This window comes from Danio rerio, chromosome 2, assembly GCF_052040795.2.
Source record: "Danio rerio strain M-AB ecotype USA chromosome 2, GRCz13ab, whole genome shotgun sequence".
NCBI lineage: Eukaryota > Metazoa > Chordata > Actinopteri > Cypriniformes > Danionidae > Danio > Danio rerio.
Genome location: NC_141022.1, coordinates 57,076,036 through 57,095,988, shown reverse-complemented (window position 1 = coordinate 57,095,988; position 19,953 = coordinate 57,076,036). Strand labels below are relative to the sequence as shown.

Below are 19,953 nucleotides of genomic sequence, written 5' to 3'. Positions count from 1 at the left end.
ACACACACACAAAAAACACACATAAACACAAACATGTATAAACACACACAAATACAAACACATACAATACACTCACACATGTATAAACTGACCACACACACACGCGCGCACGCACACATGCGCACACACACACGCACACATGCATATAAATACGAACACACATAGACACACACAAACACACAAAAAACACACACAATACACACGCACACATGGATAAACCCACAAACACACACAAAAAACACAAACACACACACAGACCCACACATAAATACTCACACACATAAACACACACAAACACTTATGCATAAACACATACACATAAACACACACACCTAAGCTTTGACACACATAAAGACACACCAACACACACACAAAACACACACACATAAACACAAACATGTATAAACACACACAAATACAAACATATACAATACACACACACATGCATAAACCAACCACACACGCACACACACAAACACACACACACAGACACACACACGCATAAACACAAAAACACACGCTCATAAACACACATACAAAGATGCATAAACACACACATGCACATAAACATGTACACACATAAAGACACACCAACACACACAAAACACACACACAAAAAACACACACATAAACACAAGCATGTATAAACACACACAAATACAAACATATACAATACACACACAGATGCATAAACCGACCACACACACACGCACAAACACACACACACACACACACATAAACACAAAAACACACGCTCATAAACACACATTCAAAGATGCATAAACACACACATGCACATAAACATGTAAACACATAAAGACACACCAACACACACAAAAAACACACACATAAACACAAACATGTATAAACACACACAAATACAAACATATACAATACACATGTAACCCTGCCGGCTCTACGCCACCCAACCCGCTCCGAGCTGGTTTCGAACTGGCAACCTTCCGCATGGGAGTTGGGCGCTCTACCAAGGAGGCTAAAGACCATGGTCTCTAGCATCTGTCGCTAGAGCAGCTTTAGAGGTCAGAGGAGTGAGGTTTACCTGCACAGCACACACTAGCTGGCCTCCGTTACACACACACACACACACAGATGCATATAAATACGAACACACAAAAAGACACACCCACACACACAAAACACACAATCACACAAAAAACACAAACAATTCACACACATACACATCCATAAACCGACCACACACACACACGCACACACACACACACACACACACACACACACACACACACACACGCACACACGCAAACACGCGAACACACACACAGTCAAACAAACTCTCTCTCACACACACACAGACACACACACATATATACACATACATAAACACAAAACACACACATATACAAACACACAAAACACACACTCACACTTGTGTTGATGTTACTAAAGCGATTTATTTATAGCACAGTTATTAGTTTGAGGGTGTTTAAGGGTGAAGGTCCTGATATGGATGTGATTCTGCTGGTTGAGGTAGTTGTGATGAGGTGTACAAGAACAGCACTTGCCTTCAGCGTCTGCTTTAGCTCAGTGTGTGAATTCAGTTCAGACGCTGTCAGGTGTTTGGATGTGAGAGTGATGCTCTCTCTCGGAGTGTGTGTGTGTGTGTGTGTTATTAACACACTCCGACTCACTGTCACACGTACGCTTCTCTACTCTCGTTTTACACTCATCCTTTATCCCTTTCCTCTCCTCAGCTCTAGGTGAATCCTGCTGAAACCTGTTTAAGGTGAGACATCTACAGATCCTGAAAGCTGCTCTCTGGCTGATCAGAGTTTGAACACTATGGGCTCTATTTTGACAGTCCATGCGCAGAGCGCAAAACGCAGGGCGCAAACGCTTTCAGGGCGTGTCAGAACGCATTTTTGCTAATTTAAGGACGGGAAAATTCGCTTTGCGCCATGGCGCATGGTCTAAAAGGGTTGAGTTTATTTTCTTAATGAGTTATAGGTGTGTTTTGAGAATAAACCAATCAGAGTCTCATCTCCTATTCCCTTTAAGAGAAAGCTGCGTCGCGCCATAAGCGCATTCGCTATTTACAGAATGTAAAGTAAGTCTAAGTGGAAAAACTGAGCATTTCACTAGCAAACAGTTAACAGTTAACATTTTTTTTTAACAGAAAACTGTTAAACAGAGCATCTACTGCGTGAGGATGAGAGATAATGGATCTACTTTCACTTTCGCTCTTGGATAGGGAAACCTTTACGCACAGACATCAATTAGTCTATAAATAATTAATTGCTTTTGTTAAGCGCAATATTCGTTTCAAAACTATTTCTAAATTCAGTTCTAATTTCCAGCAAACGAATAAATGAACAATAATAATGAAGTGTGCTCAAAAACCTGAGTTATATCCTAAAACACATGCTGTGCCCCATATGGTCTAAAACCTGACAGGTGGGCAAATCTAAGCTTGTTTTAATAAAACAAATATAAATATGGATATAATAAATAATACTGCTAATAATAATAACATTATACAAAAGCAAATTGTTATGAATGAAGCATAAAGCAGTGATTTTTCATATTTATATAGGCTAGAAAATAATATGTTTTGTAATATTTTAATCCTTTATATTTATATTCTATATCTATTCTTATTATATCCTATATATATCCCTAATATTTAAATTTTTTATGTAAATATATTTGCCTATTGCTCTCTTGTGCTTATTAAGCAGTGCGTAAGCGATGCGCAACTCTGCGTCGGAGTTTAGACCGGGTTTGTTTTGGTCTAATGAAAAATCTATTTTAGTTTCTCAAAATAGCAACGCGCCAGCGGTCCGCCTCAGAACGCCTTCCTTTTTAGACCAGAACGCCTATGAGCGCACATCTGAGCACAAATGCATTTGCTATTTAAAGAGTGTTGGGCAACGCCTCAAAACGACTCTTGCGCCAAGCTGAAACTAGCAAACAAGTATTGCGCCGCGCCTTGCACCACATTGCGCCGGGTGTATGATAGGGCCCTTTATTTGTGCGGTTGCCAGATGTTGAATCCAGGGTTGCCAGGTTTTCGCAACCAAACTAGAATCAAAGCGGATCACCTTTATTCTCCATTTTGATGCAGCAGATCGTCTTGATCATGTCTACATGCCTAAAACTACATGCCTGATCAGAAATTTGCATTAACTAGCAGTTGGACAGGTGTACCTAATAAAGTGGCCGGTGAGTGTGTAGTCTTACTATTAACCCTTTTTATAGTTTAACATTGTTGTTAAGATGGAAAAATAATATGAAAATGGCTGAAATGTCTTCTTGAGAGCGTGTTATTAATCCGGCCCTAGGTCTGAGTTCTTCATCCTCCTCCTCCTCTACTTTGGACCAGTGTTAGCTGTGTTTCCAGCAGTGAACAGGAGTGTTACACAAGAGCGGCCGGCGGAGGAAAAACATGATGTGTTTGATTTGCTTTAGATGCTCTTCTCTAACAGACTTTAAAGTGTCCAGTCCTGCGAGAGAGCAGCACACACTCTTCAGACGTCTACACAACACACTGTACACAACAGTCAGGAGAGATGATGAGTTTTCACTGTGATTTCATCATTTAACCCCGACTGAACCTGAGAAATCAGCATCATGGTGCCACGCTCATGCACTCTATATGTGCTAAGGGTTCATTTTAGTGTGTGTGTGTGTGTGTGTGTTTATGCGTGTGGATGTGTTTATGCTTAAGTGTGTGTGTGTGTGTGCTTGTTTTTGTTTGAGTATGTGCATGTTTTGTGTGTTTATGTTTGTGTGTCTGTGCTAGTGTGTGTGTGTGTGTGTCTGTGTTTGTTTATGTGTGTGTGTGTGTTTATGCGTAAGTGTGTGTTTGCATGTTTATGATTAAGTGTGCATGTGTCTGTTTTTATATGTGTGTGTCTATGTGTGTGTGTGTGTGTGTGTGTTTATGTTTAAATGTGTGTTTATGTTTGTGTGTGTCTATGCTTAGGTGTGTGTGTCTATGTGTGTTTATGCGTGTTTATGCATGTAAGTGTGTGTGTTTGCATGTTTATGAGTAAGTGTGCATGTGTGTTTGCATGTTTATGAGTAAGTGTGCATGTGTGTGTGTGTTTGTATATGTGTGCGCTATGTGTATGATTCTGTGTGTGTGTTTATATTTGTGATTATGTGCGTTTATGTTTAAATGTGTGTTTATGTTTGTGTGTGTCTGTGCTTAGGTGTGTGTGTGTTTATGTGTGTGTGTGTGTGTTTATTTAAATGTGTGTTTATGTTTGTGTTTGTCTATGCTTAGGTGTGTGAGTGTGTGTGTGTGTTTATGCGAACGTGTGTGTTTGCATGTTTATGAGTAAGTGTGCATGTGTGTTTGTATATGTGTGTGTTTTGTGTGCGTTTTGTATGGTGTGTGTATGTGTGTGCGTGTTTATGTTTAAATGTGTGTTTATGTTTGTGTGTGTCTATACTTAGGTGTGTGTGTGTGTGTGTGTGTTTGTCTGCGTGTGTGTTTATGCATGTGTGTTTATGAGTGTGTGTGTTTATGTGTAAGTGTGTGTTTGCATGTTTATGAGTAAGTATGTGTGTGTGTGTGTGTGTGTGTTTGTATATGTGTGGGTTTTGTATTTGTAGGTATATGTGAGTGTGTGTGTGTGTGTGTTTATATGTTATCACGTGTGTTTACGATTAAATGTTTATTTATGTTTGTGCGTGTCTATGCTTAGGTGTGTGTGTCTATGTGTGTGTGTTTATTCGTGTGTGTTTATGAGTGAGTGTGTGTTTATGCATAAGTGTGTGTTTGCATGTTTATGAGTAAGTGTGTGTGTGTGTGTTTGTATATGTGTGTGTTTGTGTATGGGTGAGTGTGTGTTTATGTGTAGGTATGCGTGTTTGCTTGTTTGAGTATATGTTCTTTGCGTGTGTATGTTTGTGTGTGTGTGTGTGTGTGTTATGTGGGTGTTTATGTGTGTGGGTGTGTTTATGCTTGAGTGTGTGTGTTTATGTGTGTGTGTGAATGTGTTTATGTGCATGTAGATGCATGTGTCTATTTATGCATGCATGTGTGTGTGTGTATGTTTATGTGTGTTTTAGTGTGTGTGTTGGTGTGTGACTTTATATGTGTGTGTGTTTATGTTTGAATGTGTGTTTATATTTGTGTTTATGTGTTTGTGTGTGTGGGATTATGCATTTGTGTGTATTTTTTGTGTGTGGGTGTGTCTTTTATGTGTGTGTGTGTGTTTAAGTCCATGTGTGTGTAAGAGAGAGAGAGTTGTACATGCGCGTTTGAGTGTGTGCTGTGTCTCTGTGTGTGTGTGGGACAGCACATGCCCAGGAGAGCTTTTGTGTCTTTTGCAGTGCTTTGTGCTTCGCCGGTCCCACAGAGACATGATAAATTAGGCTGCCATGTCCACTACTGTCTGCTCCAAGATACTCTCTGCATCACACACACACACACACACACACACACACACACACACACGCACACACACACACACACACACACACACACACACACACACACACACACACACACACACACACACACACACACACACACTAGCAGTGAATGGATACTCTTTTAGGATCTGTAACACACACACAGTGCAGTAGCTCAAAGGTCAGTAGGCGGTCAGAGTAAAAATCAAATCAATACACAGGGTGGATGCTGGGTGAGTAGATGCTGCTGTTGTGTAAATAAATGTGTGTGTGGTGTGTGTGTGTGTGTATCTGACATGGTCAACAAGGTCAAAAACAGAATGTAAAAGAACACACTCTCTTTTGTGATCTTTAAGTACTCGTTTGCGGGGTTTTACAAGTCTTACAGTGAAACTACAGCACAATTGTTAATTGACAGTGCAGTTGAAGAGTTCAGATGCAAAACCCTCCAAATCCATCAGACCTCTTTTCTTGTAAATGAGCATTTTCTATCAGGCTCCTCTGATTAGGTTCAGAAGTTTCATTTTAAATGTAATGATTAGCTGGTTATTACAGTTTTTCTCGATTGCTTGGATGCAGTTGTCAACTGAAACTTCACATTTTCAAAACAGTTAACACACAGGCCTAAACAGCGGCACTCATGGTCAAAATGACACATTTTGCTTGCAAAAGGCACATATCGTGTCAAAACATTTAACATATGCAACAAAAGCTAGTTTTACCTTCAAACAACACAACTTGCAAACAGGTATATGAGCTCTTTCAATTAATCATTACACAATGGACAACAAAATACAAAATACAGAACTCAAAATGCACCACCATTGCTTGCCATTGTAGCTTATAGCCAATGGCATTTGTTGTCTCTATTTGGGCTGTCAAATTTGCCTTTTTGCAAAGAATTGGATCAAGAATAAGATGTGCTTTGATTGAATATATATTGAATTCATGACATTTTTCAAACTGTGGCTGAAAACTGAAATACTGTATATAAAAAAAACAGACAAAAGTGATAAAATACTGTAAATATTAGAGAAAACAATGTAAACTAATATACAGTCAAATCTATTGGGAGTATAGGACATAGCCATATTGACCTCCTCCATCAATGCTGGCACATAACAACACAGAGCTTCCATCGTTTTTATAAGGTTTGCAGAATGATGGCTAATTGAAGATTTGTGTGAAGGAGTGTCAAACCGGTGCTTCAGTGATTTCATACTGATGTTGGTAGTTTTTAATAGTTAGGAATAGATGGATTCTGTTTGGTTACCAAAACTTAAACAATGGAGTTTGGACTGCTTGAATGACATCTGTGTTAACTGTTTGGAAAAATGGTGGGGAAAATGTGTCAACCCAATGAGAAAGGGTTTACACATTTGCAAGACCGGTCCTCTGCTCTGCTGGGATAGTGATAATGAAAATGAAGAGGAACCTAGTTTCTTTAACCAGGTCAAAGGAAACTAGAAAAACTGTAGCTGGTAAAAAAATAGCTTTTTTTTTTTTTTTTAAATGTCACTTTAGACAATTCTTTGGTTTTAACAAGGTAAATTGGTAACACTTTATAATAACTATGAATCATTAATTAAGCATTAGCAAATAGTGAATTCATTATCTGTCAAGCTTTAACTCTACTTTAATAAACATCATTAAGCAGTTTAGAACCGCAGCTACAAATGCTGTATTCTTGACTTACAAACATATTTAAAATGTGCTTAATAATTGTATTTCTAAATTTAGCTAATGATTTATTTTTTATTACTAAATTAAGTATCGCATTATTTACAAACCATTTGTTGTTAAGAGTAGTTGAGGGTTTTTAGGATCATTCAGAATGAGTTTGTAAATGATTATTAAACTATTGAAATCAACGTTTATTTGTCTTATTATTCAGGCATATATTAAGGGTTACTATACATGTTAATAAATGTTTTATTAACTCAACTTCATCTAGTTTTGTGACCTAATGTAAAGTGAGGACTATTTATGCTTTATAAAGCCCTTATAAATGACAAATAAAGGCTCAGTTAAATTCTATACAGGAAACATGACATAAACTACAATATTCATTCCTATTCATTTAAGATACACAAATGAAACTGTACTTCAAATCTTTGCAACCTTATCTAAAATAAAATCACTGTAGAGTTTAAACATTGCATCTTACTATATTGTTAAATTATTATATTGTTGTTGTTTTATGCAGTTTTATGTTATATTTTAAACTTAAACTTAACAGTTTTAGTGTTTTCAGAAAAAACAGTTTTTCTTATTAGAAAAGATTGCAAAGATTAAAGTAAATTTAATTCTGAGCCTTTAAATGTCATTTATAAGGGATTTTTAAAGCATAAATAGTCCTCACTTTAGATTAGGTCACAAAACTGCTAAGTTATATATATTTATATATAACAAATGTATAACATATATATATAAAACACACACACACACACATATATATATATATATATATATATATATATATATATATATATATATATATATATATATATATATATATATTTATACAACACTTCTGTCTGGTTCTCGAATCTGATTGGCTGATAGCTGTAATATATTTAAGTAATATCAGCACCCGTACAGCCTCTTTACCCTTCGTGTATTACTCCACCCACATACAGCCAGCAAAAAGCAGACACTACAGATCTAAAGTTTAAAAGATGCACGCTCAACTGTTTAACTGTCAGCTTAGTATTTGAATCCAACGCGGAAGAAAGTAGTTCCTCATACAAAAGGATTTTTGAGACTCTCCATGTTTGATTTTGTTTTTATATACACAATTATGCCGTCAAACTGTTGTATAAACGCAATATCACACGAGCAGCAGTGCGATATGCCTGTATATCGACACTGGTGGGGACACTAAGGCACTCGGCTTTCGGCCTATATATATATAGTTTAAGAATATGCCAAAACTAGACTATCAAATAAACAGAAATGAATGACTCCACATATAAAGGCTGTCTAATCTGTCTATTCGTTCCCTTTTTGTTTTTAAAAGATGTTTAATAGACATCTAAACGCAGACAGCTTGGCTTAAACATCGCTAAATTTGGGCTGTCTGTGAAAATCTAATAGATGTCTAAGAATTGGCCAAAACTAAACTAGTCATCAAATAAACAGAAATGAATGACAACACATATAAAGTCTGTCTAATCTGTCTGTTTGACGACTAGTCTAGTTTTGGGCTATTCTTAGATTTTCACTGACAGCCCAAATTTAGCCTTGTTTTAGCCAAACTGTCTGCGTTTAGATGTCTATTAGGCATGTAGTAAACACAAAACTGTTTGCTGGGCAGTGACGCCCCTTGCATATTTCAACAGTGCAATGCAAAACCACCTTCTGCACACATCGCCACCTTGGAATTATAAGGTTCTATCTGCGTTCTGAATGATTTTGATCTATTGAGCTTCAAAGTTTTTGCCTTCCATATAGCAAACAGTATGTGTGTAATGAATGTCAGATAGAGAATTATAACTCTAAGGTGACCTTACAAAGTTCTATCTGCGGAGAAAGAGGATACAGGTACTTGAATGGCCTGCCTGCAGTCCCGACCTGTCTCCAATAGAGAATATATGACTCATTTTGAAGCTCCTACTGTTGCTCACCTTAAGACTTGTTTGCTGGAAGAATGGGACAACATTATACAGGGCTCGAAATTGCGACCATTTTGGTCGCATATGCGCCCGAAAATTAATCTATGCGACCTCATAATATATCTGGGAGCATTAGTGCGACTGCAGATAATGGTTGTAGTGCGACCTGTTTTGGTTCTTTCTAAAAACGTGCTGAATCGCTCTTCCCTGCCGCTATATTGGTTCATATTAGCTGTCATTCACTCAAGGTATTCCGCTGTCAGATGACAGGGAAGGAGCTTTTATGACCACGGGAAATGCAAACGGCTGAAGAGTAAAAACTTAAAGCACACAGGTTTGCAAACCCCACCTAAAGTTGAGGCGCAGATGAAAGCGATCATGACACGTCACGTGGTGAATAATGATCCGCCAGCTGAGATCAATCGAGTACGCGCTTCTTGGAGAAGGTGCCCGAATCTCCATGCGTCGCATTCACTGCGTGTTCAGTGCAAATGTCCGCTAAAACTCAAATCTAATACTGCATTATCGCCAAAGAAGCTCGCCTTTACTAAGTTTACACTGAAACTGCGGCTCATAACAAAGACCGGATTTGCGCCGATGGTTAGCGCAATAATCTTGCGCTGCCTACTTATTAATTGGGTCGGCTGACTCGCCTGCTTTCCACAAACACAGAAAAATGAAGATCAGCTCAGACTGAACCTTTAAATTGACACAAACTGAAACCAAAACTTTTAAAGAGTGATAGAAGTGAGACTTTACTTACTTTCTCTTGTCTATTCTTTTTTGAGTTGTATATTATTTTTTTATTTATTTACTGATGACTGCTTTACAGCTTTCATCATTGAATTGAATGATTTATTATAATCTTTTGTTTGTTTTGTATCAGAAATATTATTTATTAAATTGACATGCATATAAAAACAGCAGTACAAAATCAATATTTCTTACTGCAATGCTTCATTTTTGTTTGATGCAAACTATACAATTATTTTTCATAAAGTAACAGACTTTTTATAGCAGATAACCTACATTCATGCACATTCAAGGCAGTATCATAATGAGAAATGGAATTCATTGTTACGATTATTGTCATTTTCATCATCATTAATATTCTATGGCCTAATTATTAGACATTCATTTTGGAATTATTGCACACAAATATCAATGTCTTCGCAGCTTTAGTTAGATAGTTGTTTCTGGTTTTTGTTAGTCCTATTAATATTGTTTTAAAATACAATAAATCCCTTAAAAAACAATTTGCAGCTGTGCTCATTCATTTTTGGTGGGTGCTCCTAAATTTTTTTCTGGTGCTCCTAAAAAATTTTTGGTGCTCCTAAATATTTGAAGTTGGGAGCACCGGTGCTACCAAGTAAAAAAGTTAATTTCGAGCCCTGTTACACCTGAAACATTTCATCACTTGGTTCCTTCAGTCCCTAAATGTCTTTTAAGTGTCGTGAACTGGAATGGCAACAATACAAAGAGGTAAATGCTTTACTGCTCCAAACTTTTTTGACATATGTTGCAAGAACCAAAACTGGATTACATGTTTACTTAAAAAAAAAATATATATATTTACATTTACATTTAGTCATTTAGCAGACGCTTTTATCCAAATCGACTTACAAATGAGGACAAGGAAGCAATTTACACAACTATAAGAGCAACAATGAATAAGTGCTATAGGCAAGTTTCAGGTGTGTAAAGTCTAAGAAGGAAAGCATTAGTAATATATATATTTTTTTGTAGTTAGTGGAGGAGTCAGAGAGGGAATTGCATATTAGTAAGGAAAGTGGAGACTAAATAGTTGAGTTTTTAGTTGTTTTTTGAAGACATCGAGTGACTCTGCCGTTCTGATGCAGTTAGGGAGTTCATTCCACCAACTGGGCAGATTGAGTGCGAGCATTCGGGAAAGTGATTTCTTCCCTCTTTGGGATGGAACCACGAGGCGACGTTCATTCACAGAACGCAAGTTTCTGGAGGTCCTATAAATCTGCAGAAGTGAGAGCAGATGAGAAGGGGCGCAGCCAGAAATCGCTTTGTAAGCAAACAGCAGAGCTTTAAATTTGATGCGAGCAGCAACTGGCAGCCAGTGCAAACGGATGAGTAGCGGAGTGACGTGATCTTTTAGATCCATTAAAGACCACTCGTGCTGCTGCGTTCTGAAGCAGCTGAAGAGGTTTGATGGAGTTAGCTGGAAGCCCGGCTAGTAGAGAGTTGCAATAGACCAGTTTGGAAAGAACAAGAGCTTGAACAAGGAGTTAAGCTGCATGTTCAGATTGAAGGGTCGGATCTTTCTGATGTTATAGAGTGTGAATCTGCACAATCGAGCAGTTCTAGAAATGTGGTCAGAGAAGTTTAGTTGGTCATCAATCGTTACTCCAAGGCTTTTCACCATTCTGAATGCAGTACTGGTTGCCCCGTCCATCTGGATTGAAAAGTTGTGATGTGGAGTCGGGTTGGCAGAAACTTCAAGCATTTCTGTTTTCGTGAGGTTAAGCTGAAGATGATGATCTTTCATCCAGTGTGAAATATCTGACAGGCAGGCTGAGATGCGAGCTGGAACCGAGGGATCATCAGGGTGAAAAGAGAGGTATAGCTGGGTATCATCAGCATAGCAGTGGTAGGACAATCCATGTTTCTGGATGACTACCATGAGGAACCCATTAAATTATGTCTGTTGTATTGTCTGCAATGAAATCCAAGTCAAAGTAAATTTGGAAAGCACTACTTTCTTTTTTTTTTCGCATTATCCATACTGCATTTTCCAAAACTACAGCACAATTGTAAGTGTTCATTAACAGCACACTTATAAATTTTACAGTATTACTAGCCACCAAAATTGGCAGTAATACTGTAAATTCCACAAAAATGTTGTAATAAAATATATAAAGAAGCAAAGTTTTAATAATCAACGCAATAGGACTCAAATTCAGTGTTTAATGTGATCAGTGGCTCTGTCTGTCAGGCGGGAAGTGACCCTGAGCTCGTTTACATAAGACATCAGAGCGCACTGGTCTCAGATCAGCCTCCTGCTGCTCACATCATTAGTTTCATCAGGAAACGAAAGGAAAACTCTGAGCCCAGAACAGCTGCTGGACTAAAGGTCACGGTCTGCAGATGAAAGCGTCTGTTCTGCGGGCACTGATGGCTCCAGAGCCACAGGATTACGCTTGTCAGTCAAAGGCCTGGCATTTCAGATGCTGTGCAATTACAGCAGACTCAAACAAACCAATCATAATGCTGCCCCCTAAAATCCATGAGTATTTTGGGGGATTCGCGTATACATAATTAAAGACACTGAAATCAAAGCTGAATTGTGTGTGCTCGCTTGGAAGTCAGTAATGGTAAGCCATGTTTAGTTTATTAGATGTGCTAGAAAAGGTCAACATGCTTTACTGTTCATTCATTTTCTTTGGGATCAGTTTCTATTTCAGCAGTCTCCACAGCGGAATGAACCGCCAACTATTCCATCATATGTTTTACGCAGTGGATGCCCTTCCAGCCAGTATTGAGAAAACACTTACACTCATTCGCACACATTCATACTCTACAGACAATGTGGTCTACTCAGTTCGCCTATAATACATGTGTTTGGACTGCAGGGGACACCGGAGCACCTAGAGGAAACCCACGCCAACACGGGGAGAACATGCAAACTCCACACAGAAATGTGAATTAAATTGATTCAAATATTATGACTTATTATATTTTTGACATAAATATATTGCATATTGGGGAAACATGCTGGCTCAGTGGTTAGCACTGTTGCCTTACAGCGTGAAGGTCGCTGGTTCGAGTCTCAGATGGACAAGTTGGCATTTCTGTGTGGAGTTTGCATGCTCTCCTCTTGTTAGTGTGGGTTTCCTCCGGGTGCTCCGGTTTCCCCCACAGTCCAAACACATGCGCTATAGGTGAATTGGGTAAGCTAAACTGGCCGTAGTTTATGTGTGTGAATGAGTGTGTATGGATGTTTCCCAGAGATGGGTTGCAGCTAGAAGAGCATCCGCTGTGTAAAAGATTTGCTGGATAAGTTGGCGGTTCATTCCACTGTGGTGACTCGTGATGAATAAAGGGACCAAGTGGAATGAGAATCAATGAATAAATATTATTTATTATTAAAAGTTTTTTAAGAATTAAATGAGACAATAATATTATATGAATATTATATTACTGACATAAATATAATAAAGTATGTGACTTAAATCGACTTAAATATTGTAACTTAATATACTTTTTACTTAAACATAGGAATACCGTAATCATGATGATAACACTACACTGCAAAAAAAATGCCTTTCTTACTTGAAGGTTGTCTTTTGTCTAATCCAAATATAAAAAAAAATCCTAAATCAAGAAGCTTTTTCTAGACAAGCAACAAAAAGACATGTTTTAAAAAAATAATATGCCAAAATTACGTCAGTTTTTCTTCAAAACAAGCAAAATATACTCACCGGCCACTTTATTAGGTACACCTGTCCAACTGCTCGTTAATGCATATTTCTAATTAGCCAATCACACGGCATTAACTCTATGCATTTAGGCATGGTCAAGACAATCTTCACCCAAAGTCTGCAGAAGAGCATCTCTGAACACACAACGAGTCCAACCTTGAGACAGATGGGCTACAGCAGCAGAAGACCACACTGGGTGCCACTCCTAAGAACAGGATACTGAGGCTACAATTTGCACTGGCTGACTAAAATTGGACAATAGAAGATTGGAAAAACGTTGCCTGGTCTGATGAGTCTCAATTTCTGCTGTGGCATTCAGATGGTAGGGTCAGAATGTGACGTCAACACCATGAAAGCATGGATCCATCCTGCCTTGTATCAACGGTACAGGCTGGTGGTGTAATGGTGTGGAGAGATAATTTCTTGGCACACTTTGGGCCCATTAGCACCAACTGAACCAACGCCACAGACTACCTGAGTATTGTTGCTGACCATGTCTATTCCTTAATGACCACAGTTTACCCATCTTCTCATGAAACCCAGGCTTATTTTGGAAACGTAGCCCCTCGGACGTTTCTGTGGACCGCGATTTATGTCCCGGGAGGTACGTATTCGAGCGGTTTTTTGTTTTCGCGGATCCGCGAGAGGCCGCTGAGCGCTGTGTGCTCGGGGCCGTTCTCGCGCGAAAAGCCGCCGGATCGAAAAAAACCCAAAAAAAACAAAAGCCCTCGTCTTCGATTTCGACCGCGTTTTCGGATCCCGCCGCGTTCTCGCCCTTATTTTCCGGATTCCGTTTTTCGTCTTACCTGATTTCCGGAACCCGCTGTTCCCCGGACTCGATCCCGGTCGTCGTCCACCGCGGCCGGCTCCGGCTCCTCCTCCTCCTCCGGGGCCTCCGCTCCGCCGACGCAACGCTGTGAGCTAGGCGGACAAACTGATTGCGTCGGGAAAGCCCTCCACTCGGAGGTGAGCCGTCGGCCGGCGAGCTCGAAGAAAAGGGGCGGAGCGGCGCCACACCGCCCCGCAGCATTCGCTCGAAAAAAACCAAACGCGGCCTTTACGTACCTCCGGCCACGTAAATCGCGGTCTCCAGAAACGTCTGCGGGGCTACGTTTCCAGAATGAGCTTGGGTTGTTCTCATGGCTACTTCCAGCAGGATAGTGCGCCATATCATAAAGCGCGATTCATCTTAGACTGTTTTCTTGAACATGACAATGAGTTCACTGTTCTCAAATGGTCTCCACAGTCACCAGATCTAAATTCAATAGAGCACCTTTGTGGTGAAACAGGAGATTCACATCATAGATGTGAAGACGACAAATCTGCAGCAACTGCTTGATGCTATCATGTCAATATAGAGCAAAATCTTTGAGGAATATTTCCGGTACCTTTTTGAATCTATGCCACGAAGGATTAAGGCAGTTCTGAAGACAGAAAAGGGTCCAACCAAGGTGCACCTAATAAAGTGGCTGGTGAGTGTAATCTGCCAGTGGGGTAAGCAGAATAATCTTGTTTTTTCTTTTGACATAAGATTATTTTGCTAACCCCATTGGCAGATTATTTAGCTTATTTGCTGACATTATTAACACTTCAAACTGCAGACAGCAGTTATACCTTGGTTCAATGTGTTTTAGAAACCCCTTGTAGTATGAACAAACATTGTAACTTAACCATCATAAAATAATACACAGATTCCTTCATGTCTTCTGAAACTCCACCGTGTGCTTTAAACATTTCAGCATCATGTCTGCTGTCCAAAACATGAGCGGAGGATGGATTTTTAAAGCTCTTCTCAAATTCAAGCGCTTGTGTTGATGTCAGACCCGGTGGACTATCCTGTATCAGCATTATTAAGCGTCTGAGCATCTGAAACACATCTCTGAGATGAGCTCCACGTCCAGCGCATCGATTCCAGACGATCAATATGAATCTGCAGCGACACTGATCAGGAGAGCTGAGAGAGAAAACTGATCTTCAGCCAGAGATCCACAAACACCAGGGAAACTCACTGCCAGAAACCTGACCTACACTTACATACATACTATACGCTGCTAAAAATAAAGATCCCCAAAGAGGGTTTTCACGCTGATGGATTATAAAAAAAGATCTACAAAGTGTTTTATGCTCTAAAGAGCGCTTTCTATTTTAAAGGACTTTTTTTTAAATGGCAAAGCTTTATGGATGTTGAGGAAAAGCATTGCATGTGAACAAGATAAAACAAATGGATCACCATAATCACCATACAGACTGACACATTCAGAATGACAAATATTTATTATTATTATTATTATTATTTTTAAGAGTGTAACAATAAGTGTAGTGTACTTTTACTACATGTTCTGATGTTGCAAATAAAGTGACGGTTATTGGAGGATTTTTTTTACTTTTTTTAAAATTTAACATTTAATGTTCTTTCTCATAGTTTCAAGTTTGTTCAAGTGCTTTCTCTAAAACCTGCCTTTGCAAGAACATACTCTGTTCTGATTGGTCAGGCAGTCCTGCTCTGCTCTGATTCGACAGGTGGCTCTACTCTGCTTTGATCAGTCAGTTGGCCCTACTCTGCTTCAATGACCCTGCTGTTCCCTGATTGGTCAGGTGGCTCTATCCTGCTCTGATTGGTCTGGTGACCCTGCTCCTCTCTGATTGGTCAGGTGGCTCTATTCTGCTCTGATTGGTCTGGTGACCCTGCTCCTCTCTGATTGGTCAGGTGGCTCTATTCTGTTCTGATTGGTCTAGTGACCCTGCTCCTCTCTGATTGGTCAGGTGGCTCTACTCTGGTCTGATTGGTCAGGTGGCCCTGCTTCTTTCTGGTTGGTCAGGTGACCCTGCTCCTCTATCATTGGTCAGGTGGCCCTGATCCTCTATCATTGGTCAGGTGGCACTGCTCCTCTATGATAGGTCAGGCGGCCCTGATTCTTTCTGATTGGACAGGTGGTCCTGCTACTCTCTGATTGGTCAAGTAGCTCTGTTCTGGTCTGATTGCTCAGGTAGCTAAGCTATATTCTGATTGGCCAAGTGGCTCTACTTTGCTCTGATTTCCCAGGTGACTGCTACTCTCTAATTGGTCAGGTGGCTCTACTCTGCTTTGATTGGTCAGTTGGCCCTACTCTGCTTCAATGACCCTGCTGTTCTCTAAGTGGTCAGGTGGCATTGCTTCTCTTTGGTTGGTCAGGTGGCCCTGCTCCTGTCTGATTGGTCAGGTGGCTCTACTCTGCTCTGACTGGTCAGGTGGCCCTGCTTCTTTCTGATTGGTCAGGTGGCCCTGCTACTCTCTGATTGGTCAAGTAGCTCTACTCTGGTCTGATTGGTCAGGTGGCTTTGCTCTGCTCTGATTGTCCAGGTGACTCTGCTACTCCCTGACTGGTCAGGTGGCCCTGCTCCTCTATGATTGGTCAGGTGGCTCTACTCTGCTCTGATTGGTCAGGTGGCCCTGCTTCTCTCCGATTCGTCAGGTGGCCTTGTGCCTCTATCACTGGTCAGGTGGCTCTTCTCTGCTCTGATTGGTCAGGTGGCTCCACTCTGCTCTGATTGGCCAGGTGACTCTGCTACTCTATGATTGATCAAGTGGCTCTACTCTGCTCAGTCAGGTGGCTCGACTCTGCTCTAATTGGTCAGGTGGCCCTGCTTCTCTCCGATTAGTCAGGTGGCTCTGCTCCTCTATCATTGGTCAGATGGCTCTACTCTGCTCTGATTGGTCAGGTGGTCCTGCTCCTCTCTGACTGGTCAGTTGGCTTCACTCTGCTCTGATTGGTCAGGTGGCCCTGCTTCTCTCCGATTTGTCAGGTGGCTCTGCTCCTCTATCATTGGTCAGATGGCTCTAATCTGCTCTGATTGGTCAGGTGGCACTGCTCCTCTCTCATTGGTCAGGTGGCTCTACTCTGCTTTGATTTGGGCAGGTGGCCCTTCTCCTCTCTAATTGGTCAGATGGCCCTGCTTTTCTTTGATTGGACAGGTGGCTTTGCTACTCTCTGATTGGTCGGGTGACTCTACTCTGCTCTGATTTGCCAAGGGCCCTACTCCTCTATGATTGGTCGCATGACCCTAAGGTCACAAGCCTTGCTCCTCTAAGATTGCTCAATTGGCCCTGCTCCTCTCTGAGTACTCAGGTGGTTCTACTCCGCTCTGATTGGTCAGGTGGCCCTGCTCCTCTAAGATTGCTCAATTGGCCCTGCTCCTCTCTGAGTACTCAGGTGGCTCTCCTCCGCTCTGATTGGTCAGGTGGCCCTGGTCCTCTAAGATTGGTCAATTGGTCCTGCTACTCTCTGAGTACTCAGGAGGCACTACTCTGCTCTCTTTGGTCAGGTGGCCCTGCTCCTCTCTGATTGGTCAAACGGCCCTGTTCCTCTATGAATTGTCAGGTGGCTCAACTCTGATCTGATTGGTCAGGTGGCCCTGCTCCTCTCACATTGGTCAGGTGGCTTTAGTATGCAACGATTGGTCATGTGGCTCTGCTCCTATCACATCGGTCAGATAACATTCGTCTGCACTGAGTGGTCATGTGGCCCTGCTCCTCTTTTATTGGTCAGCAGGCTCTACTCTGCTTTGATTGGTCAGGTGGCACTGCTCATCTTACATTGGTCAGGTGGCTCTACTATGCTCTGATTCGTCAGGTAAGTCTGCTCCTCTTTCCTTGGTCAGCTGGCTCTACTCTGCACTGATTGGTCAGGTGGCCTTGCTCCTATTGTATTGGTCAGGCGGCTCTAGTCTACACTGATTGGTCAGGTGGCCCTGCTCCTCTCACACTGGTCAGTATGCTCTACTCTGCCCTGATTAAATCAAGCGCCTTTTACCACATCTGTGTTTCCTTAGCACCAGTAACCACATATGAACAGTAATAGCTGATATCTGGAAGCAACAACAGAGGCACTTTAAAGTTTGTTCATCAGACTGACCTGAAACAGGGGTCATCGGGGTGGGCGGCAGGCCATTCATGTTCAGCGCCCCCACTTGGTGGATCTGTGTGGCTGGAAACGCAACACTAGGCGCTAAATAACCGCCGTGAGACGCGGCCATGATCGCCGCCTGCTGCTGCATCAGCTGAAAACAACAGAAATAGAGAAAGATCAGGTTAGAAAACAACCTACTGGTACTTAAAAAACCTTAAAATAAAAAGTAATATATATATATATATATATATATATATATATATATATATATATATATATATATATATATATATATATATATATAAAGACAACAACCTACAGTACACAGTGCCCTCCAGCAATATTGTACATGTTTAACCTTTTGGTGTTTTGCCCAAAATGACAACACAACTGCAGATGCTTGAGTTTGAGATTTGAAAGAGAGGAGAAGCTTTTTCTTGAAACCCTTTTAGACAGTTTGTGCTCTTTTTAGACGGTCCATGCTCAGAGCGCAAAACGCAGGGCGCAAACGCTTTCAGGGCGTGTCAGAACGCATTTTTGCTAATGTAAGGATGGTAAAATCTGCTTTGCGCCATGGCGAATGGTCCAAAAGGGTTGAGTTTATTTTCTTAATGAGTTATAGGTGTGTTTTGAGAATAAAACAATCAGAGTCTCATCTCCCATTCCTTTAAAATCCAGCTGCGTCGCACCATAAGCGCATTTGCTATTTACAGGACGTAAAGTAAGTCTAAGTGGAAAAAATGAGCATTTCACTAGCAAACAGTTAAAAGTTTTTTTAACAGAAAACTGTTAAACAGAGCATCTACTGCGTGAGAATGAGAGATAATGGATCACTTTTACTTTCGCTCTTGGATAGGGAAACCTTTACGCACAGACATCAATTAGCCCATAAATAATTAATTGCGTTTGTTAAGCGCAAATATTCATTTCAAAACTATTTCTAAATTCAGTTCTAATTTCCAGCAAACGAATAAATGAACAATAATAATGAAGTGTGCTCAAAAACCTGAGTTATATCCTAAAACACATGCTGTGCCCCATATGGTCTAAAACCTGACAGGTGGGCAAATCTAAGCTTGTTTTAATAAAACAAATATAAATATGGATATAATAAATAATACTTCTAATATTAATAACATTATACAAAAGCAAATTGTTATGAATGAACTGAAAAAGCCTCCTGAGATGAAGAAGGCATAAAAGCAGTGATTTTTCATATTTATGTAGGCTAGAAAATAATATGTTTTGTAACATTTTAATCCTTTATATTTATATCCTGTATCTATTCTTATTATATCCTATATATTTCCTTAATATTAAAATTTTTTCATATGTAAAAATATTTGCCTATTGCTCTCTTGTGCGTATTAAGCAGTGTGTAAGCGAGGCGCAACTCTGCGTCGAAGTTTAGACCGGGTTTGTTTTGGTCTAATGAAAAATCTATGATAGTTTCTCAAAATAACAACGCGCCAGCAGTGCGCCTCAGAACTCCTTCCTTTTTAGACCAGAATGCCTATGGGCGCAAAAATGAGCGCTAATGCATTTGCTATTTAAAGAGCGTGACGCAACGCCTCAAAACGGCTCTTGCGCCAAGCTGAA

General features: G+C 40.3%; 1 protein-coding gene and 2 long non-coding RNA genes across 6 annotated transcripts in view; 2 read left to right on the top strand and 1 right to left on the bottom strand.

Moving 5' to 3' along the window:
- The window catches only part of LOC147846549 (uncharacterized), a 1,651,758-nt gene that overhangs the window by 1,104,533 nt on the left and 527,272 nt on the right, over window positions 1-19,953 (top strand). The gene's annotated exons all lie outside the window — the stretch shown is intronic.
- LOC141378996 (CUGBP Elav-like family member 5) overlaps window positions 1-19,953 on the bottom strand; it is a 232,951-nt gene that overhangs the window by 17,807 nt on the left and 195,191 nt on the right. For all 4 annotated transcript variants that reach the window (XR_015478995.1, XR_015478994.1, XM_087241484.1 and 1 more), the window contains one exon: window positions 18,361-18,505. Coding sequence is in view for 2 of the 4 variants with exons in the window: in XM_087241484.1 (XP_087097610.1) it covers window positions 18,361-18,505 (145 nt within the window). In the remaining 2 variants the exon portion in view is untranslated. The remainder of the gene's footprint in view (window positions 1-18,360; window positions 18,506-19,953) is intronic.
- LOC147846557 (uncharacterized) lies at window positions 15,860-18,374 on the top strand. The gene is made up of 4 exons (XR_015479122.1): window positions 15,860-16,976; window positions 17,112-17,658; window positions 17,743-18,050; window positions 18,107-18,374. It is a non-coding gene; the product is annotated as an uncharacterized LOC147846557 (long non-coding RNA).